General features: G+C 43.7%; 3 protein-coding genes across 7 annotated transcripts in view; 2 read left to right on the plus strand and 1 right to left on the minus strand.

Annotated features, from left to right (window-relative positions):
- Positions 1-206: 206 nt before the first annotated feature.
- PHF10 (PHD finger protein 10) lies at positions 207-18190 on the plus strand. Of its 2 annotated transcripts, none has more exons than XM_078054451.1 (12): positions 207-356; positions 2677-2783; positions 4899-5029; positions 5655-5738; positions 6668-6801; positions 6899-7048; positions 7662-7771; positions 9181-9334; positions 11807-11962; positions 16394-16502; positions 16787-16975; positions 18026-18190. In XM_078054451.1, exons 1-12 carry the CDS (start codon positions 270-272, stop codon positions 18109-18111), a joined length of 1497 nt encoding a protein of 498 aa, XP_077910577.1. In that variant the 5' UTR covers positions 207-269; the 3' UTR covers positions 18112-18190. The 2 variants fall into 2 exon arrangements, with proteins under 2 accessions (XP_077910577.1, XP_077910578.1); XM_078054452.1 differs by having other exon boundaries at positions 5661-5738.
- On the minus strand, positions 17253-20502 carry C9H6orf120 (chromosome 9 C6orf120 homolog). The gene is made up of 2 exons (XM_036104373.2): positions 20396-20502; positions 17253-19655 (listed from the first exon to the last, which is right to left on the minus strand). Exon 2 carries the CDS (start codon positions 19614-19616, stop codon positions 19062-19064), a length of 555 nt encoding a protein of 184 aa, XP_035960266.1. The 5' UTR covers positions 19617-19655; positions 20396-20502; the 3' UTR covers positions 17253-19061.
- A 216-nt stretch (positions 20503-20718) lies between these two features.
- The window catches only part of WDR27 (WD repeat domain 27), a 112852-nt gene continuing 110157 nt past the window's right edge, over positions 20719-23413 (plus strand). For all 4 annotated transcript variants that reach the window (XM_078054453.1, XM_078054454.1, XM_078054456.1 and 1 more), the window contains exon 1: positions 20719-21403. The gene's annotated coding sequence lies outside the window, so the exon portion shown is untranslated. The remainder of the gene's footprint in view (positions 21404-23413) is intronic.

The raw sequence follows: 23413 nt of genomic DNA on the forward strand, positions 1-23413 counted from the left end.
GAAGCGCGCGGGCCGCCGGCGGCCTCCTTCCGCCCCCTCAGCCGCGGCGCCCCGGCGGCGCACTGGCGGCGGCCATGGCGGTGGCGGCGGCGCTGGCGGGCCGCGGGGCGCGCGGCGGCAGGGGCCGGCCCCCGGGCGGCGGGCGGGCGGAGGGGGCGGGGCCCGGGCGGCGGGCGGCTCGCGCGGCGGCGGCGGCGGCGGCAGCGGCGGCGGCGGCCGGGACGAGGCGGCGGCGGCGGCGGAGGCGGCGGCGCGGGGCGCTCGGGCTGATGGCGGCGGCGGCCGGCCCCGGGACGGCGCTGTCCCCGCGGCCGTGCGACAGCGACCCGGCCACCCCCGGAGCGCCGTCCCCGAAGGTGAGGAGCGGCGCCCGGTGGGGCGGGGACGGGACGGGGCCGCGGCGGCGGCGGCGGCGGCGGGGCCGGGCCTCGGCGTTCCCGCCGGGACGAGCCGGAGGCCGCGGGCCCCCGAGGCCGCACCCCGCTCGGCCGCCGCGGCCCGGCCCCTGAGGCGGCGGGGGCGGCTTGGCCCCGCGGAGTGCGGGCGGAGTGCGCGTCGCCGGGGTTCGGAGCGCGCCTGGCGGAAGCGGCGCCCGGGGCTGCGGCGTCCCGGCCGCGAGCCGGGAAACCGGCTCCGGAGGCTCCAGGGTGGCTGGCGTGGCTCTGCAAAGTGTTACCTCGCCGAGAACCAACCAGACAGCTGGAGCACAAGATAGTCCGTGAACTTAGTTTAGTAACTAGACCAGCACGCAGCCCTTCCAGTTTTTACTGCGAAACTCTTTTTGTGAATTGAAATGTTGTAGTCGGTGCGGTTTCCCGGAGGTAAGGGGACCGCGTGTTCAGCCGGAGGCGACTGGAGAGCAGCCAGGCTGCGCGGTGCAGCGCGTGTGCGCAGTCAGGGGTTTGGGGCAGAAGGTGGGGCCCGGGGGAAGCGGCCGCTGGGGGAGCCCGGGGAGAGCCGCGGGGGGCGCGCACCTGCGGCCTGGGCGCACCACCTGTGGCGCGGACTGCGGGCGGTCCCTAACGCTCCCCGCTCCAGCGCGCACCTGTGCGTGGAAGGGGCCGCAGCCCCGTGCTCCCTCGTGCTCCCAGGACCTCTGCCTAGCATTGCTGATAGCACGTGCAGAGCACTGCCTGTGAAACTCCGGTTTCAGCTTTTTTTGAGGACTTTGCATTTTTCACCTTTTTTGAGTGTTTCAACTTTTTAGCCAAGGGAAATATACTTAAATCGACGTTAAAACTCCTTAAAATGCTCAGTCGCAAGTAAAACAAAAAAATAAAATACTTGAATTTGCTTAAAGGGAGTTATTCCTGTAATACTGAATATGAAATGTCTCAGTTGTGAGTCTTGCTGTTAAATGTAAATGTTTGGAGAATACATTTATTCTTCTCCATCTCATACCTGGTTGCCTTTCTTAATAGGAATATAGAGTTCTTTAATTGAATGATTATATTATGCAGGAACTAAAAAAGGACAATATGCCATATATTTTACTGTTTGGGAAAGAATCTGAGTAAATTCCTAGTAGCTGGAGCCGTTTGAGACTTTCTGATTATCGTCACAGTTATATTAACTTTTGTAGGACACTTAATTATTTGCTAGGCCTTGCTCTAAGTGCTTCCCATGTATTTAACTCGTTTAATCCTTGCATCAGCCACACTATCCAGGCGGTACTATCATCTCAATTTTACAGATAAGGAGAGGCTCCCACAGCTTCCCTCAGCTAGTGGAGGACAGTGCCCAGTAAGATCCAAGTCCAGTTTTGGCACGCATGACCAATATAACTTATTACCTCTTTGTATTCTTCCACAGGATTGCATTCTTTTTAATATGTAACAAGAGCACCATGGTATTTAACAAAATTGTATTCATCTTACAAAGCTACATGTCCTTGATTTTTTTAAAAGTTATTTTTTGTAAGTCTTATAGTCATTAAGCCTTAGCTAATATGTGAATAAATCCATTTCCTAACATCTGATGCCTCATTCATGTTCTGAATGGAATGGTCCAACTTAGAGTCTTGATATTACTGTCTCATCACAGATAATGTTACCTAAAAATGCTTAAGCCTCTCCTCTTTTGGTGGAGATGTGTGTGTGTTGCTGTATAGATTGATAACTCTTATTAGGGAATATTCTCGCTAAATTTTTGCAATGTAAGAAAAAAAATTAACAGGATTGGTAATGTGTGTTTAGTCCTTGTATGCCCTTTTTTCACGGAAATAGAAGTATATAAGAGCCCCTTAGAATAGTCCTGTCAACCAGCTATGAGTTGAGTTAAACACTAAATGATCCATACATTTTTTTCCCTAGCTGAGGTAGGAGGGTTTGCTTTAATTTTAGAGTGTTGCAGCAATTTTATGTGTTTTTAATGCACAGGGCATTTTAACTGCAGTTGGTAAAAAGCAAAAGTAGATTTAGATTTACAGGTTAATTAAAAATTTTCTTATTTTGATTGTATTGAAGATCACTTTTTTTTTTAGTTTTCTTCCAGGTCTTGCCATACCAAATTCTTGACCCCTGTTAATTATAATAGAAAGTTAACATTGTATAATCAATTGTCCTTAAAAAGCCTTTAAGTGGAGCCTTTTAGCAAGTCTGGGAAGATACATAATCATTCTTTCCTTATTTTTTTTATTGTTTCTCTTCTTATTTTTTGAATTTTTTAAATGTATAGGATGATAATGAAGATAATTCAAATGATGGGACCCAACCATCCAAAAGGAGGCGAATGGGCTCAGGAGATAGCTCTAGGAGTTGTGAGACTTCAAGTCAAGATCTTGGGTACTGTCATTTCATTGCTTAATAGTAGTTTTTGTGGTATGTTTCTCTTCTCTGCGATACCTCCCTCCTCCCCGGCCCCTGCACTGGCAAAGGCAGTTATTAGATATTGTAGAATATTTTTGTCATGTTTTACATATGACACCAACATTGCTTTTGTTACTCAGTGCAATTAAAACATGTTTTTATTGTGATAAAATACACATATAAAATTCACCATTGTAGTGATGTTTGGGTGTGTCACTCAGTGGCACGGTTATGTCCAGTGTCCTTCAGCTGCCACCTGCACCCTTCTCTATTGCTTCACCCCTGCACTGAAACGTCCTAGCCAGGAAGCAGTAACAGTTGCTGCTTCCCTCTTTCCCCAGCCCCTGGCAGCCACCATCCCCTTGCTGACATTTTGGATTTGCCTGTCCAGTGCACCTCGTGTAGATGGAATCATACAGTATTTGTCCTTTTATGTCTGGCTTCTTTCTCGGAAGTTCATCCATGTTGTAGCATGTGTCCGAATTTCCTTTCTCTTTAGGGCTGAACTGAGCTCCGTTGCGTGGATAGACCACCTCTTGTTTGTCCTTTCACCCGTGACGGACACTAGGGTTGTTTCCCACTTTGGGCTGTTGTGAACAGTGCTGCGGTGAACGTTGGTGTATAAATATGTGTTCAGTCCCTGTTTTCAGTCCCTTTGGGCGTATCCCTTGGAGAGGAGCAGCTGGATCGTAGAGTAGTTCTGTGTTTAGCACTTTGAGGACCTACCAAACTGCTTTCCACAGCGGACACATCATTTTCTGTTCCTACCAGCAGTGCAGTTTCCTTTGCCATTGGTTATGTCCCAGTTGTTCTGATAATAACCATCCTAAGAGATGTGAGGTGGCATCTCACTCTCGTTTCCATTTGAATTTCCGTAGTGACTAGTGATGTTGACCATCCTGTCAGTGCTTATTTGTGAATCTTTGGGGGAAATGTCTATTCAGGTGTTTTTGCCATTTTTAAATTGGGTTGTTTGTTTTGTTGTTGTTGAGTAGTGGAGTTTTTTATGCATTCTGGATATTAATCCCTTATCAGATACAGGATCTGCAGTTCTTTCTTCCTATTCTGTGGGTTGCCTTTTCACTCTGTTGAACAGTCCTAAAATGCACAAAATTTTTAATTTTGCTGAAGTTTAAATTACCTGTTTTTCTTTTGTTGCTCATGCTTTTGGTGTCATGTCTAGAACCCAATGCCAAATCTGAGATCAGGAAGAGTTACTCCTGTGTTTTTTTCTAAGAGTTTTCTGGTTTGGTTCTTGTACTGAGGTTGTTGATCTATTTTTGAATGTGATAGGAGGTAAGGGTCCAATTTCATACTTTTGCATTTGGATATCTAATTTCCCAGCACTATTTTTGAGAAAACTCTACTTTTTGTTTGTTACTTTTAATTGGATGCATAAAATAGTGTCACGTTCTTGCCTCTATTGTCCAGTGGTGACATTTAGAGGTTGAGTTGGCCAGGCCCAGAGATCTGTCGTTGGCTCTTCAGGGTTGGGATTGGTCCACGGTACACTGGAACCATCAAACCAGGTCTGTTCTGTGCTTCTGGCCTGTGGAGTCTATGAGAACAAACAGTTATGGTTTATAGTTCAGCTCTTTGAGAAACACGTTTTGGGAGTTCTGCTTTCTTAGCTGTTTGACTCACTGAACAGCAGGTGGGAAACGAGTTGGTGACTTTGTACTTTGGGCGGATGAAATAGCGGTATGGGCATGAAGCTCAAGAGAGGGAATTCAGAAAGAATATCACCACCGTTTTGTTTTGGCCTTATAGATCTCTTAACACTACAAAATTCCTTGACTGCTGACAGTTGTGAGTCTTGGTTCTTTGGGGTGTGTTCCAGTGTACTGTTTTGTTTGGTATCACACGCTTGCTTCCTTTCCCTCTGCCTGTTTGTGATGTTCTTGGACGCACAAGATGGTAGGAACTTGTATGTATGGCAGAGTCAGAAGACTGAATCAGAGAATTTAAATAATTAAAGTAGTTCTCCAAATTCCTAAAAATGAAACTCCTCAAAAATAAATCCTTAAAATAAAAATGATTAAAACTTAATAAAAGCCACATTTAAGGCATAATACATATTTCTGTGCTTAGCTTTAGCTACTATCCAGCAGAAAATTTGATAGAGTACAAATGGCCACCTGATGAAACAGGAGAATACTATATGCTTCAAGAACAAGTCAGTGAATATTTGGGTGTGACCTCCTTTAAACGGAAATATCCAGGTATTAAGTCTTAGTTTATGTAACAGATTAAATCTAACTTTTAACTAAATAGTAATTCTTTTTGATAGGTTATCAACTTCTGAATATTTGAGTATGGAATATTTGTAATGTACTGTATATTCTTCTGCTGGCTGATTTTCCTCTCTGCTGTCACCCAACGTTTCTCTCCACTCTCAGTTTGCTCTTATGCCTTATAAATGGACTTAAAAGCAAAATGTGGAAGGTGAATTTCCTGGGGAAAGTCTTAGAAAAAGTCATGTTATGGCCGAAAGCAGCAGGAGTTTGATTCTTTCCCATTGCTTGCTGGCCTGAGCGAGGGAGGCAGCTGCACGGGGCTGTGTCTCCATTTGAGAAAAGCTGTCTGTGCAACTAAGTTACTATTCTTGCTTTGGGTTATTCTGTTTTCAACTTTAATTTAGCTTTTATTCCTTGAATTTGTAAGATTGTTTGCGTGGTCTCTTTAGTAATCTTTGGAATATATAACACACAGTACTTTTTTAAGTCCATGAAGAATTTAACTTTTTAAAAAATCTTAAGGTTTTTAAGTTTTTAAAAGTTTTACAAATGCATAATGTTATAAATGTAAAAGACTATTTTTAATAGTCTTTTGTTCTTTTTTTTGGAGATTTAGAGCGACGAGATTTGTCCCATAAGGAGAAACTCTACCTGCGGGAGCTGAATGTCATCACAGAGACGCAGTGCACTCTAGGTAACAGAGGCTTTGAATGGGAATTCTGAAAGCTAGATGTTTATGAGGTGATATTGGATGGGTATTTGTCCTTTTTCCTAAAGTATTTTACAAAATTAATGAGATAGATTGAATTATTTAAATGCTAAATTGTTTATTTTTGGTTTTTGTTAAAATATAAAGGAGAATGACATAACAATATTTCACAGAAATGTCCGTGTGTGTGGTGTGCTAAATTTGTATAGTAGTTTTAAAAAGTATTGTCTTTATCTCTTATAAGGCACATTTTGCTCTGTTTTTAGTTCTGTAGGCTTATCTCCATGCTTTGTTTCCAGTTTTTCTTTAATAAACATTTTAACGCGCCGTGGCACTTTTTAACATAAAACCATGGGTGTTCATCACAACAGTTGATATGATCGGATGCTCTGAGTTTTGAAAATTGCCTGTATGACTTGTATGTGTGTGCTGATGCTTCTCTTGGAATTTAAATGGACTCTTTGTAATATTTCTAGTGTATTGAATTTGAAGACTAAGTACTGCAGTATATTGAAAAACTCTTGTTTTTGTCTAATATCTTTCCTTAGTTAAGGATATTAGATTAAGGATAATCCTTAATCCTCAATGGCCTAAGTTAGTATGCATCATTATTTAGCCATTGTTTTTAGTAAAGGGATATATGTTTATAGTACATTGAATCTTAAAAAAAATGTGGTTCAAAAATTGATTTATTTTCCTTTGCAACTTTGATGAGCTTTTTTAAAAAAATTGTTTGACTTTATATTATGAATATTGTTTTTTATTATTTTCAAATATATTACAATATTTTCCCTTGACTACTGGAATATTTTAAATGTAGAGTAGATTAAAGGAAAAGCAAATTTTTAAAAGTAGTTTTGTTCACTTAGCCTTAAAAGAGCTTTTTTTTTAACTATTTTTTTGGTCTAAAATAGGTTTAACAGCATTGCGCAGTGATGAAGTGATTGATTTAATGATAAAAGAATATCCAGCCAAACATGCTGAATATTCTGTTATTTTACAAGAAAAAGAACGTCAGCGAATTACAGATCATTATAAAGAGTATTCTGTAAGTATTGAGGTGATTGGCATCTCTTATTTGGTTTGGGGAGAATGACATTTTGTAAAGTTGTATGTGACTTCCAACTGTAATATTTTTATTTCAGCAAATGCAACAACAGAATACTCAGAAGGTTGAAGCCAGCAAAGTGCCTGAGTACATTAAGAAAGCTGCCAAAAAAGCAGCTGAATTTAACAGCAACTTAAACCGGGAACGTATGGAAGAAAGAAGAGCTTATTTTGACTTGCAGACACACGTAGGGCTGCTTAACTTTATTAGTTCCTGAACCTCACTTTGTGCTTGTTAGGGTGGAGTGCTCAGCGCCTCCTTTATTCAACCGTTGTTTTTTTTTTTCTGCTGGCAGCGTGTCCTTTTCTGCCCCAGAACTTAAGATATAATTTTTAACAATATGCCAGTAATACTCTGCTCACTTCTGTGTATGTGTGTGTGTGTGTGAGGGAGGTGTCTTTTGCTCTGTAGTTGACTTTTGCTTGTCCCAAGGGTTGTTTTAAGAAATTTCCATCTTAATTCACTTAATACTCACAGTTGCCATGTGAGGTTGAAGCTAGTATTCTTCTCATTTCATAGATGAGGATGCCGTATGCGTTGCCCAGGTCCCCTTGCTCGTCAGCGGTGGGCAGAAGCACACTACGTTTCCCTCAGCAGTGATGGCTGTGGCAAAGAGCCAGACACAGTTCCCATGTACAGCTAGAAACACCCTCCTGTCCCCTTGGGTTCTAGTTCTAATGTCTCCTGTGTTTCTAGCCTTTGGCGGGGAGGAGCACAGTGGAGAACAAGAGCTGTTGTGTTCCTAAAACCTTGATTCCTAGCGTGGAATCAGTTTTGTATTTCTCTTCACGTTAACCCAGGTTATCCAGGTGCCTCAAGGGAAGTACAAAGTGTTACCGACAGAGCGAACCAAGGTCAGTTCTTACCCAGTGGCCCTCATCCCCGGACAGTTCCAGGAATATTACAAAAGGTATTCATTGGTTTTATGACCATTACTATTGGGTATTGCTGAGGGACTTGAGAGTCTGGCATACTTGCCTCCAAAGAGTTTGGCATGTGTCTGTATTCTCTCTGACTTCTGCGGCTCTGCACACAGAAGAACCCCCTTCAGGCAGTGCTTGAACGTCTGCTGACAAGGCCCAGGCTGCCCCTCTCCCCGCCCACCTGCTTGTGTTTCTGTGGGCAGGCGTCAGAGGCTCTAAAGCACCCCAGGCCTCAGTCTGTACCTGTGTCACTTGAAAGCTTGTTGGGAATGCAGACTCCCGGGCACAACCCCAGACCTGCTCCCTCGGGAAGCACTGACTTATTCGGCAGAGCAGATGAAGGAAGGAGCGGAGGGGCTGCCGGGCGGCCACGGCCACCTGCTTGTTCCAGCCACACCGCCGGCCTGGCTGCTACTTCCACACAGGGTGGCAAGAGGGCTGCTTACCTCTGAGTCCCAGCCGGGATGTAACTGAAAACCAGGCTAACAGGGTCATTTTATTTGAAAATCTCAGCTTTTACTTCAGCCTTAAACCTTATGTTCTTGAGGAAAGAGACTGTTCTTTAAGGAATAGTATTTAAAATAGACTATAGGATCCTACTATTTGAAAGCCAAATTTAAATCATGGGTTAGCAGATTTTAATTTCACTTTTGGGTCAGCAAATTATTAAAAGTGATATGCCAGGGTACCAATCCCTTTGCTTTTTGCTATCTTAGTTGAGGGAGATGCAGATCCAGTGCCCACTCCTAAACTCAGGTTTCGGGGTGTGGACAGGGTGTGACATGGGAGAGGGCCGGCCTGTGGGTGGGTGCCATCTGACTCAGGGTCAGGGGCTGCTGATCTCTCATTTCAGACACAATAGATGATTGATTTGGTTTCTTAAATAATGTCATGGACCACGTGCTGCCGTGCATTGCAAGTGTCAGTTGATAAAATCCTCACCTCCGTCTGTGAGGTGGACGCATGTCATACTCATTGTGCATGTGAAGCAGCAGTGGACCCAGAAGCGGTGATAACGTAGGGAGTGAGGGGTGGGGCGCTCAGGGGGCATGGGTTTTGTGCACAGTCCTTAATTGCCACAGTTCCACTTTAGTCTGCTGACTTTTTTTTTTTTTTTCCTCTTTTTGGGTTGAGGATGAAGGAGAGAGACATATCTTTTGATAATAAGAATCAAATGTGTATATTAAACTCATAGCCTGGTGCAAAAGATGTTTAGGCTTTTTATTTATTACTTTTCCTTACTTGATACAAAATGAAAACTTACTTGTTACATCTGTAATCATTTTCCAAAAGTATTTGGGGTTAATTGAGAAGATTAAGGCTATGTTTGAAACTTGTGGATTAGATCATTCATATTAATCAAAAGACAACTGACAGTCATCTCTCTGAACCTCAGGTACTCACCAGATGAGCTGCGGTATCTGCCGTTAAACACCGCACTTTATGAGCCCCCTCTGGATCCTGAGCTCCCGGCCCTAGACAGCGATGGTGATTCAGATGATGCCGAGGATGGTCAAGGCGATGAGAAACGGAAACATAAAGGCACTTCGGTAGGAACATTGATCTTTACTAGGAGGTGTCTCCTTCCCTTTGAGTTTTTGCTAATTGCTTTCCCAGATGTTGAATTGAACTTGTATCACCATCCTCTTTTTGAAAAAGGACAGTTGCATATAATTTCCTGAATGCTTTCATCAAGAAAATTATTTATTGTATGCATTGGTGTAGACAGGCTGTGGATGGCCTTTGGTAAGTTTTATTTTTAAAGTTGCCTTTAAAGTTATCACAGGCAGGTTAGGAAAGGGCACCGGACATGAGTTTACAATCCTATATTGAACTATCTTGGTTTTGGGAGCACATTAACTTGTGTTCCTATTGCTTAATTTTTTTTTGTTTTTTAATATTTTACTTATTTATTAGAGAGAGACAGATACAGCAACAGAGAGCACAAGCGGGGAAGAGAGGGAGAAGCAGGGTCCCCGCTGAGCAGGGATTCCCCACACAGGGCTCGATCCCAGGACCTTAAGATCTGAGCCAAAGGCAGATGCTTCACTGACTGAGCCACCCAGGTGCCCATCCTATTGCTTAATTAATAATTTAGATTTCCTATAGGAAAATGTGAAGGTGACTGGTATGTTGTGCTATTAGGTAGGTTTTCTTGTATGACTTTTTTTTTTTTTTTTAAAGCAAAATGCAGTTGCATGACTGGGGAGTGTTGGTGTGCTTGGTGGAAGTGAAGGAGAACAAAACCACGATGTCAGAGGATTCTGATCTGATTTAGCGTGGTGCACTGAGCAGCCAGCCTGAACCTGAGAATGTGCTACCATTCGATGTGCAGTAAATCTTTTGTCACCAGCACCTTCTAAAACATTTAATGATACATGTTACATAAACTAAGATGCTATTCAAGTATTAAAGGATGGTACCACTTTTCTCCTCTCTTACTGGTGAAAGGGTTGCTGTGGTGTGAACAGGGTCTGTTGACTTTCCCTCACTCTGCTTGTCAGAGTATAAATTAATCCAACATTTCAGGAGAGTATTTAACAGTAAAACCAAGATTTTTGACTTCCACAGAATTTGACCTAGCAAATATATTAACAGAATTTACCTGAAGGACAATAATTAGGATAAAAAATGGCCATTGGAGTGTTAACTGTATTTTTTTTTTTTTTTTTTTAAAGATTTTATTTATTTGACAGAGAGAGACACAGCGAGAGAGGGAACACAAGCAGGGGGAGTGGGAGAGGGAGAAGCAGGCTTCCCGCCGAGCAGGGAGCCCGATGCGGGGCTCGATCCCAGGACCCTGGGATCATGACCTGAGCTGAAGGCAGACGCTTAACGACTGAGCCACCCAGGCGCCCCACTGTATTTTTTTTATAATGGAAATTAGGAATAATTTTAATGTTCACAGTAAGTGATATATTACATTTACATGACAGAAATGAAGTTCAAAGAATATTAAATGATGTGATAAAATGCACATAATACTTAAAACAATTGAAAAACACATGCATACACACTCAGTGTAATCCAGTTGTGTGTGTGTGTGTGTGTGTGTGTTTTTAAGATCATGTTTAAGATTTATTTATTTTAGAGGAGTGGGGGAGGGGCAGAGGGAGAGGGAGAGAGAATCTTAGACTCCGCACTGAGCCTGGAGCCCGATGCAGGGCTCGATCTCACGACCCTGAGATCATGACCTCAGCGGAAACCAGGAGTCGATCACTTAACTGACTTAGCCACCCAGGTGCCCCACCTGTTCTGTGTTCTAAAAAAATGAGGGGTATGTGTAGATAGGTGTGTGTATGAATGTGTGAATGTGTGACTCTGGGTATTTATATGCAGACACACACCTGGAAAAAATTAAAAGGAGATGCATTCATGTTCCCAGTAGTTGTCTCAGAATGTTTATCAAAGTAGTTATGGATAACCTAATTTTTTCAGTTATTAATTTTCATAATTTATATGAACATAGCATTTTTATTTTAATTAGAAAATTTTAAATTAAAAAATGAAGAATTAAATATTCAGATATCGAACTCCTAAACTTGAACATCTAAAATATGTCAGATACTGTCGTAAAGGCTCAGCGATACTGGTGCTTGCATGGAATACAAGTGAGTGCTTGAAGAACTCTAATGACATTTATTACTCAGTAAAGAATACCCACCCTTATTTAAGACAGTTTATTTTTTGAGCAGTTTTTTGTCTGAAACAAACAATGCCCCCCGTGACACGGCACAATGGTGTCGAAGCACTGAAGCAGATAGTTCTGGTCGTGTTACGTCAGAGAACGGTGGATTAAGGTACTAGCTGGTGTAAATGGAATTAGCTCTATGCTTTCATGTATTTATAACACAGGTAGGTGATTCTTAACATGACTTCTTTTAGTCGGCACTGGAAAAAGTTTTCTTATATTTACAGTTATCTTTTTATTTTTACATTGATGGAACTTTAAAACTTTTTACAAATCACACTCAAGTCTATGTGAATTCCAAGGGATCTTTGTTTGTGCTTTTGACCTCCAGGACAGCTCCTCCGGCAACGTGTCTGAAGGGGAAGGCCTTCCCGACAGCCAGGAGGAGCCTTTCCAGGGAAGACAGAGATCCAAGGACAAAGCTGCTACTCCAAGAAAAGATGCTTCCAAACGTTCTGTACTGTCCAAGTCAGTCCCTGGGTACAAGGTAGAAGAAAAAAGCCCCTGACTCCGCTTCCTTCCTGACCAGCCTCTCTCCCCAAGATAGTTTAACTTTGACTTTCAAAGTTGTGGAGCTCTGCCTGCTGCACTTCACTAGCTGTTCTGTGCTGTGTGCCCTCTGTCAGCTTCCTTCTTTTTTGCTTTATTTTCCTGGTGGCTTTTCTGTCACTTTTGCCTATGGTTCAGCTTCTGTTTTCTGTAGATGTACAATTTATAAGAAAATCTTTTTTTGTTTTTTAAACAATAACCAGGCAAGTATGGGTTTTTAAAAATTCATTTCATAGGCAGAACTTTATATTTTGTTTCTTTGGAGTAAAGATCCTAATTATCTGATATTTACAATATCCTAGTATTTAGTATAGCTGAACATGCTAAGCTGTAAAGGATGGGTGGATAGACTCTTAGAATAAGCTGCCTCTCCTGGAGAAAGATCTGGGTTTAATCTAAAGATTATTCGATCCATTGGCCAAATTCAGCTAACTCTGCGATAGAAAATAGTAAAACCTGTTATTTACATTATGGTGATTTTTAGCTTAACCTTGGCAAATAGCCTCTATGACTCTATGACCAGGATTTAAGCATTATTTAGTGATGTAATCTGGGTTATATATATAGATATATATATACACACATATATATATACACTTGTGAACTTCTGGTCTGGCTCTTCTCAGAGTAAGGTAGTATGTTATCAGCAATATTATTGTTATCGTCCTCCCCTTCCAAGGGCTAGGTGAGAGGTGAGTAGCCCTATCCCTACATGATGGGGGTTTAGGAATGTCCTGGAGGGGGTGAAATCAGCCGCATGGTTTTATGTTCTGGATGGTAATAGTAAAATAGACCATTCATATGGTCTGGAGTATATCTGAATATGCCTTTAACTGTGGTTATGAAGGTGTTTTGAAGGAACGTTTTAGAGTAAGGTGATGGAGCAGTTTTGCTGAATGGAATTGTTAAAAGCATATTGTCGTGGGTCAGGATTGTGGTCACAGTGGACGATCTAGAGGAACAGGTGCACACGGGCTGCCAGCCAACTTCCCTTCCTCAGCCGGACCCTTCTAGCAATCTGCTTACCTTTCTTTTCCTGAAGTAAACAAAGCAACTTAACAAATTAGTGTTTAATTTAATCCATATTTAATTTGAAAATGCCATTACATAATCAATTTAAAAATCCATGTTTTTTCAGCCTATGGCAAGCAAATCTTAAGCTTCATTTGGCAAGGGTTGGCTTCTAAGGATGGCTTCAACAGGCTGCAGCTGTGTGTTTTTTATACTTGTTTTTACATAGATAGCTTACCTAATTTTTTAAACGTAAGATGTAAATTAATGCTTAATAATTGAAAGCAAATGAACTCCAAAGGTTAAATCTTGGAAAGTTAGCCTGGTGTGTGTGCTGCTGGTCTTCTGATGGGAGTCACAGCTCAGAGCACACTGTCAGCATTAAGGAGACCTTTCATAATAAGCCTGGGTTCATCATGGGTTCAGAGGAGCGAATGGTGAAGTAGATGTTTTAATAGAGGCTGAAAATGAATTATTCCACAGTATCATTGATTTAATCTAGAAGAAATCCTATAGATTGACCTAAATTGATATTACTCAAGGGAGTGTAATATGCAAAATACACATTTTATAATTTCTGTGAACATTTTTAGTACCTAAAAATGTTTCAGGTATTTCAAAGTTTGGAACAACCAGTATCTAGACTTAATACATTAATGTGAACATGTTTATTAAAAGTAACCTCTGTATGAAAAATATTAATAAGCCAAGATGTGCCTAAATATTAGGGTACTTCAAGCTGAAGGTCATATATATAAATATGTTGGAGTTAAGAAAAATGACGACGTATCTGATGTCTTGCTTAATAAGATTCACTAGTGCTTGCCCTTAATTTGTAGGACAGTATTGTTTAGGTTACATTAACCTGCAATTAAAGCATAATTGTTAGGATTCAGGCCTATGTGACAAGTTTATAATTAAAATCTATACTATATTAGTGCTACCGTGAAAGTCTCACTTATCTTTGGTTATTTCTCAAGCAGGAAAGTCAGTGTATTGTGAGCCTTTTATTTGAGATGCTGAGAACCATTAGGATGAGTATTTTAATTTTCTTATCAATAGTGAAACTTTGATGTTGTTGCGGTTTCTAGAAGTAGAACTGACTGACAGACGTAGGTTCTGTTCCATCAGTCTTCGTGGGAGTTCTGCACACTGTTCCTTCCTCCTCCATCAGAGGGGTCTCCTTCAGAGACTAGCTGCCCAGCTGGCGGTCCTGGGTGTGAGCAGGGTGGCTTCTCAGAGAGCTCAGAGTGCTTGCGTGAACAAAGGATTGCCATAGGAAATGCTACAAAGCTCTGTCTCTCTCTCTTTCTCTCTCTCTTCTCCACCCCGTCACTCCCTCTTTTCATCAAGATGAAGACTATTGGGTAAGAAACATTTTAAATGGTTTAACAAAATATTATGATTTTAAGCTTAGAAGTAAACCTAGAATTTTCTTGGTGTCCCTTTTTTATCATAGGTGTTTAATGTATATTTTAATGGCTGTAGAACTTGAATTGCTCTAGAATGTGAATGACTAGCCTTGTGTTTGATTCCTTTTTGACTTTTGTAAAGGATTTCCTATGAGGAGTTCTTTTAGAATTTAATACTATGTAGTTACTTCCCTGACGTTAGTGAGAGATACTTGAATACTTGGTATATGCTGGTATCTGACTTCGACCACAAGTATTAAGTAAGTCTTTCACGTCCAGTGCAGGGGCCATAACCAACAGAGCTCTTACTTTGGTGTATTGAGAGGTAGCTTTCTGCTGCATATTATGGCAGTTACAGATGTGGTCATCACTGGGTCAGAACTCGGATCATAGAAGTGCACTTCTAGCTCTTCTGTATTTAAGTGTAGGAAGCACAGTGAGAACCTCCTGCTTAGAACGTAGCAGCAACAACGGAGGGTGACTGCACCGCACGACGCACACGGTGTGAGCCTGGGACACTATCCTTTTGTTGGGGGAGCAGGGTATGCAGACACACAGGACATGTAGAATAGTGAACGGTAAAGCTTTATGTGTATGTTTTAACTTCCATGATATTTATTATTTTGTAGAGACATTTGTGATTGTTTAGTTATTGTTATTATATTTATGTATAAGGTTGACTTTTTTTTAAATAAATAAGCCAAAAATTATTTTTGAATGCCTCTGTCATCTTTTGCAAAGAAAGACAATTTAAGACATAAAAAATTTAAAGAATTAAGAACAAATTGTTTAGGCCTAACAGGTTTTGAAGGCGGCAGTGAGACATTTCAAAGCTGGAATGCTATATACAAAGTTGGAGTTTCCTTTAGGCTCCTCTTTGATTTAGTAACTTAGGAGAGGGAAATAGAAGATGTATTTGGCTGGGTTGGAATAAAACAGAAATACCACAATCCTGTTGAAGAGAATCTCCCTGCAGGTCATGTATACACGTACACCCCTGGCCCATCTCCTACTTGGCCCATGCTTGCTCTTCTTTTTCTGCCACCATTACTTACATATTCAAATAGCATGAATGAACATCATCTTATTATGGTCAAAGCTGTGATGTTTGTATGTTCTCCCTCCCCTGATAATTGTAGGTGCTGTGAATCTTTTCTTCTTTGTCCTTTTCCATGTGTTGCTAAGTGTTTTTTAAAGCCCAAATACTTTCATTGGATTGAGCAAGGCTTTAATCTGAAAAATGAATGGTACTCAAGAATATGAGGGTGTCTATAATTTTTTAAGTGATGATTTTTTTTTTGCTCGTCTGAAAACTTACTTTCCTCTTCTATGTTTTGTATCTCCTATGGAATGCTTTTCCCCTAAGCACAGGCTCTTTTATTATTAGATATGGAAAGGGAATAATAGCTTGGTTTCCAGAAACATTTATGCACATGACAATGTATGGATGAGACATCTTTCAATTAAAAATGTTAAAACATATTGATTCTTGTAACTTAGATTTTATAGATCTGTTTTTACAACTTTGGAAAATAATCGTTTTTTAAACAAAACCAGTATATAAGCTGCTTAACACGGAGCCTTCCATTTTTCAGTAAGCCTGACTATACATGTAAATGGTCATTCGGTACTTGGATTTTCTCTTCCGGTTAATAGTGCAATTTGACATTGTAGTCTTCCCTTCCAGTTCATTATACAGACCTTACTGTGCACGTAGGGAGTGTAGAATGCTACATTTAATCCTGACATGAGATTACGCTGTTGACAGAATTTTTAAACGAAATCTAAGGCTTTAGTCAGTAGGCCATCATATGTTGAAAGCTGGCTTTCTCAAGTGAGGTCTTTCAAAAAGGTCCTCATAAGTAAAGATATGGCAGTAACAATTCCTTATGAACCCATAGTAAGTTCTTCCGGCATGAATTTATAGCCCTCTTCTACCCTTCCAGCCAAAGGTCATTCCAAATGCTCTATGTGGAATTTGTCTGAAGGGTAAGGAGTCCAACAAGAAAGGGAAGGCTGAATCACTTATACACTGCTCCCAGTGTGAGAATAGTGGTAAGTACTAATGTGTCTTCTTAACATTTTAACCGCCCTATTTGTTGCCTCAAAAACGAGGGGTTTTAGTTGTCAGACCTGAATCAAAGAATCATCTCATATATAGGGTAACGTGTGAGGCATAGAAAAGCAGCCCATGTATTTTCCTCTACTTCTTGTATTTTCATTTCTTTGGTGATTAAACATTGTAGCCATTCTCGAGAACTCCAAGCAAACTAGCATTTTATTATGCCATATTAAGTTCAAACTTCTATTGTGAAATACTAATGCTGGTTTTGGTTTAGGCCATCCTTCTTGCCTGGATATGACCATGGAGCTTGTTTCTATGATTAAGACCTACCCATGGCAGTGTATGGAATGTAAAACTTGCATTATATGTGGACAACCCCACCACGAAGAAGAAATGATGTTCTGTGATGTGTGTGACAGAGGTTATCATACTTTTTGTGTGGGCCTTGGTGCTATTCCATCAGGTAAAGACTGAAAAAAGGAGGAACATTATCTTTGAGTGGAGGGACTCTCCCAGCCTTTTTTTAAAGGCTCTGCATAAACACCTTAAGGATCCTTCTGTTCATAAGAAGTGACCAAAGCTGTGATTATCCAGATAACATCCGCCTGCTTTTCATCCCTAGGTAATCCAACTAAAGGACAAATGGGATGTCAGAGTGCCCCATCCAAGTATTGGAAGTAGAGTTCAATGTAGAGTGAACTCATGTCTTTCTACTGAAAGAACTAAAGCAAGACCATCAATTTGTTTCAAAGCCTTGATTTTATTTTTATATCATCTATTCAGAAACTTAACAAAAATGACTGCTATGCCTTTATAAATATTAAACCAGATTTCTATAAAATGAGGCAGCATGACAATTCCAGGTAACTTTGGAATGAACACAGAGTTGAAGAATAAATCACAGTACTTGGACTAAAATATTACACATAATTGTGTAAATCTGAACTTATTTGCATAGTTAACACTGCATAATACTTTTATAAAATATATGCCAAGAACTAAGTTTCCTGGGAATCATTAAGAAGCAGGCAACTTGAAGTTCTGTAGTTAAGTCAGATGGAGTACATGGTACAGTTTATCACTGATCAGTTTAAAGTGCTGTGTCTGGTACACCAGGCCTTGGGAGCTGCCACTGAGCAGCAGAGAAAAGGGCTGGAAAGTAAGCCAAGCTCTCTAACAGGTTTTATATGAGGTTTGTAGTATTGAACTCTGCAAGTAGGATAGTGTTTAGGTTTCAGAAAGGATTGTAATAATTTTTTAAAGTCCGTATCATTGTATAGAATCGCTCCTCCCACCCCACCCCCCATTGGTACAGAATTTCATATGGTATTGATTACACTGATGAAGGGAAGTTTACATTTTTCTCCTTAAGAAACTCATTAGTGTCCTACACATCACAAATCCACAGAGAAATATCATTAGTGATAGCTAAGGAAGGAGAGCCAAATGGGTTTAAAATTCAGTCCTAAAGAATTAAATTTCATACTATATTAACTAACAATTTTTCTCCTAGGTCGCTGGATTTGTGACTGTTGTCAGCGAGCCCCCCCAACACCCAGGAAAGTGGGCAGAAGGGGGAAAAACAGCAAAGAGGGATAAAATATGGATTTAAATGAAATATTTGGTGCCAACTTATTTACATTCTCAATTTTATGCCAATAAAAGATTCTGAAATTAACTATGTGCTTAAAATCTGCAAGTTGATTTATTTGTTATAAGCCACTTTTACTCTTGAAACCAATTACAAGTAGAGAAATAACAGTTCATTTTCCAAAAGTTTCTTTTAATCTCTTAGTACTTTGGCTCTACCCAGAAATTCAGTTGGAAATATTAGGCAGTTTAATTGAAATACTCAACTATTTCTCCATTGACCTGAAAGTGACTAGTATTTGCATGAAATTTTCCTAGTCTATATTGTTTCTGCCCTATCGTGGGTAGCAAAACAGTTATTTTAATGATAGAAGAATTTTAAATAGGTAGCCCAAGGTGATAAATAACCAATGACCTGATGAGATTCGGAACCTGGGTCTGCCAGGAAATCTGTCTGGAGACGGGTGCCCACTTGACCTGGAGAACAGGCACGGGGCTTTTGCCCCATACCCACGCAAATCCCCAGAAATCATTACATTTCCGACTTGCTTTTAGTAACTCTTCGAAGTCTACACGTTGTAACTGCATTGGGAATCTAACCAGAATACAGTTCTAACTACCAACCTTTTAATCTGATGCTCTATTTCGATTTATTTTATATATACCTGGGTTACTGCAATATTTTTAGTCACCTGACAAGCTAATCAAACTGGAGTTTAAACATTTTATTGTGCGTATTCCTTTTACAGGAATTTTGACATTTGGAGGAAAAAAACATCGTTCTTGCTGCTTTCCCTACTTTTGGGGTATATGAGGTAACAAAACTGTATGGCTTTATTTTTCCACCCCCCAATTAGAAGTAACCAGAATTTCCACCAGACCAGGGTAGCTGGATTCAGAGAGAACTGCAATCAACTTCACAGATTACGGGGATGAGCGTCCAGAGCATGTTCAGTGACTCAGAACAGGATTTCCAGGACCAGTTTCAGAATACTAATGAGTATGGTCCAGAGCACGGACTCCTCCTCCTGGGGCGCATCCTCGGGGGCGTGGGCGTGCCTGTGCGCCGGGTCCCTGCCGTCGAAGACCGCGACCTCGGCAAACGGGGACTGCTCGATCCTGCGGTCGAAGTACACTTTCATCTCGAACTCGCTCTCATGGTGGGACGGGTGCCCGTAGATGCCGATGCCCACGGGGCGCTGGAAGTGCGCGGGGATGGACACCACGTCCTGGCCGCACGTGACGGACTGGAGCTCGTAGTCGTCGAAGCTCGGGTGCAGGGTGCTGTCCGACACGTACAGGTCTGCGTCGCCCTTCAAGCTCTGCATCCTAAGGACAATCTTCCCCTCGTGGTTTAACCTCAAGTAGCTGTAATTCCCGGCTCCTATCTGGCCCTGCACAACGTGCAGCAGGAGCCACTCTTCGGGAACTTCGTCCTCGTCCGAGGAGCTCGCCGCGGACACCATCTGCGACGCCAGCAGGACCAGCAGCGCGCGCTTCCAGGCAGCGGCCATGCCCGCCGCCCGCCGCTCCCCCGCTCCCCTGCGGACGGCCTGCAGGAGGACCAGAGGGCACGCTCAGCGCGCCAGCCGCGCCAGGCCGCCGCTCGGGGGCGGCTCCCCGCAGGCCCCCGGAGGAGAAGGAGAGGGAGAGCGGTGCCGGGTGGGAAGGGGGAGGGGAGAGGGGAAGGGGGGAGCGGTGCAGGGAGGAGGAGGAGGACGGGGGGCGGTGCCGGGTGGGAAGAGGGAGGAGAGAAGGGAAGGGGGGAGCGGGGCAGGGAGGAGGAGGAGGACGGGGGGCGGTGCAGGGTGAGGAGGAGGGGAGAGGGGAAGGGGGGAGCGGTGCAGGGAGGAGGGGGAGGAGGAGGAGGACGGGGGGCGGTGCAGGGTGAGGAGGAGGGGAGAGGGGAAGGGGGGAGCGGTGCAGGGAGGAGGGGGAGGAGGGGGAGGACGGGGGGCGGTGCCGGGTGGGAAGGGGGAGGAGAAAAGGGAAGGGGGGAGCGGGGCAGGGAGGAGGGGGAGGACGGGGGGCGGTGCAGGGGGAAAAGGGGAAGGGGGAGCGGTGCAGGGAGGAGGGGGAGGACGGGGGGCGGTGCAGGGGGAGAGGAGAGGCGGAGCGGAGCAGGGATGGGGCGGGGAAGGCGCGGGGGAAGGTGGGGAAGGGGACGTGGGAAGAAAGGGACAGAAGCGGAGACACCCGGGGAGCCCGAGCGCGGGGCCGAGCAGAGAGGCGGCTCTGGGGGCGACGGCCCTGCCGGAGCGAGGGATCGGGGGAGCCCTGGCACCGTACTCACCGCCGCTCCCCGCCGGGCGCCGCGTCTGGAGCATCCGGGCCGGGGACGGCCCGCCGCGCCAGAGCAGCCGGAAATGAGGCGGCGCCCGGAAGTGAGGCACGACCCGGAAGTGAAGCGAAACCCGGAAGCGGAAGGGCCCTCGGCCTCTCGCGGAAATGACGAAAAGGCCGTGGGTGCTAAGGGGCGGTGGCTCGTAACCAGGGCGACAGGGGGTGGGGCGGGGCGCGGACCGGGCGCTCTCGGAGCTCACCTGGACTGAGCGTCCGCCTCGGGGGCTGTGCGCCAGGTCCCGGCGGGCCCCAGGTGAGAGACAGGTGGCCCGAGACCCGACTCTTGTCAGGGCACCTGTTACCTGTTCTGTCCTCGTAAGAACACGGTAGTTTTTGAAATGCTCCTGAAAGAGGCTTCCAAATGGAGTTGTATTTATATTCAGGATATTTTGTGAATTTGGAACCTGGTGTGAAGGGGCCCCTATTGGAAGAAAGATTGTGTGCATTTTAGGACCATTGAGTCCCATTCTTGTGCTTTTGTGGAAATCCGTGGAGTGCGGCCCTGAGAGCATGCGGTGCCCTTGCGCCCGCGTGTGGGGACTTGGCCTCTGCCGGTCCCGCAGGACTCGGGGGCGTCGGGGACCCGAGGGAGGCTGCGTCAAGCAGGTGTGGCTGCAACACCGACTGGCGAAGTCGGACTCACTCTGCGTGTCAGAGTGACAGGACAGGCTTCAGGCGGAGCATTTTTGTGAAGCTGGGGAAAGCTGGCGCCAGGGGGTCGTGATGGAGATGGCCCCAGCCAGGGGTGTCTGCTCGCACCGGGATTCCCCCGCCGACCTGGGCCGACCACCGTTTATTTCCCCGGGAAAGCGTACTGGCCTGGAGTACAAAAGAGAGGCTATGAGAGAGGGAGACATCTGGATCTGTTTTAAATGACTGAGAAAGGAGGTGACTTTTACAACCACAGTGTCCTACCGTCGCCGGTGTCTTGTGCTTACCTAACACGTTAGGTACCCAGGTGAGGACCTGAGGTCTGGCTAACAGAAGGAGGGCATAGTCTTTTTTTTTTTTTTTTTTTTTTAATTAAAGCAGCTAAAAAGAGTAGTGTTACCTTTAAAAATATTTAATAATTTAGGAAAGACTTCAACAAATAGAAATGACTGTGTCTGATTTGGTGCCGTTCCCACTCCCCACACCTTTGTTACCAGCCTTGCTCATTTTATCCTAGTTCTAGCCTCAGGGTAGCTAGAATTAAGACTTTCTCCTGTTCTGGGTCATGTGGAGAATTTTATGTTTTCTTTTGCTACAAAGTAAACCATCAAGGATATTTTAATTATGATCCCACTTATCATTTTCTGTGGCGAGCTTATCCTCTCGTGAGCATCTTTTTGAGGTGGCAAGCACTCCAACAGCCTTTCAGTGCTTGACCTGTGCCCACCGTGTTTCCAGCTTTTTTGGCTTCCAAGATTCCCATCAGCTACAAGCCATTACTTACTATAGCATTTTATTCACCTGAGGCCTTGTGCTGGACCCAGCCCAGCTTAAATTGGGCTCAGTTTGATCTAGGACCCAATCCAGTTTTTGAGTTGGACCCAGTAACCACCAGCAGTTCCCATTGTGGAATCTGGGCAGAGTGGGGAGAGGATGCGGGGAGGGATTCCAACCAAATGGGCGACTGTGGAAATCCAATGAGAGCAGGAGCTCAGCACAAAGAGAGCCGAGCTCAGAGCCCAGAGGAACTCACCAGGGCCCCCGGAAACAGGGACAAAGAGAACTCAGGGTGCTTGCAGGGGACCATGCCTGTGTTTCTCTTCGTCCCTGAAGCTGCCAGAGATCGCTTCATATCCCATCACTGCTGCTAAATCTGTTAAGTCACAAAAACTCAACTGAATAAATTTAAAGATCAAATTGGCTATTTGTCCAGCAGTAGAAAGGAGCTCTGCTAAGCTGTAGGGAAGGAAAGGCTTTTAAAGCTGGAAAGGGTGTGAGAACGACATCGTTAGACAATGTGTTGTTTTAGGCGAGGTCGCCTTCCTCAGGGAATGGAAGGGGTGTGTGGGCCAGACTGTCACACTGGTGCTAACCAGGTAATTAAATATTGAGTGTAAAATGTTACATTCCTGGGGATTGAGACTGCAGTTAGATTAGGTATTAAGTTTTGGTCTGCTGACGTGGGGTTTAGCACAGTGACTGCATTTTGGTCCTGCTGTCTTTAACAATTCAGATATGTATTGAATACTTATCATGTATCTTCCCTAGGATACAATAATGAGAAAATAGACACATTTTTTCCTTTCCCAGAGCTAGACGTTAATCAGTTATATACTTTTATGTGTGTGTGTGTGTGTGTGTGTGCGTGTCTGTATACACTTGACCTTTGAACAACATGAGGGTTTGGCGTGCCCCCTTCCCCCATAGAGTGGAAAATCTGTGTGTAACGTTTGACTCCCTGAAACCTTAACTACTGATAGCTTACTGTTGAGGAGAAGCCTTACCCATTACATAAACAGTTGACTGACACATATTTTGTATGTTATATGTACTGTGTACTGTATTCTTACAATAAGATCAGTTAGAGAAATGATAAAGAAAATACATTTACAGCACTTTACTGTATTGGCTGAAAAAATCTGTGTGTAAGTGGACCTGCACAATTCACACCTGTGTTGTTGAGGGACGAGCAAATTCGAGGAATAAGCTGGGTCACAGGAGGACAATGAATGGGGCTGGGCACATGGGATGGGGATGTGGTGTAGGATGAGCTCCAACAGCTGGGCTGGGCCACGAGTTTGGTCTTTGTCTTCAGAAAGATGGGCAGCTGTTGGCAGCATCTAAGCAGGACATTGCATTCATACCTTGTAGTTCAGTCATTCCTTGATTGTGGGTCCAGAAGGAGCTCTTTAGGGAACTAAATTCCCCTCAGGCTGCTTAGGGACAAGTAACAAGGACTGGCCTGGGAACAGGTGCATCTCAGAGAGAACAATTCCTGTAACCCAGCAGCCAGTACCCTATGGAGTAATGGAGCCCA

Source organism: Halichoerus grypus, chromosome 9 (genome assembly GCF_964656455.1).
Source record: "Halichoerus grypus chromosome 9, mHalGry1.hap1.1, whole genome shotgun sequence".
In the NCBI taxonomy this organism is placed as follows: Eukaryota; Metazoa; Chordata; class Mammalia; order Carnivora; family Phocidae; genus Halichoerus; species Halichoerus grypus.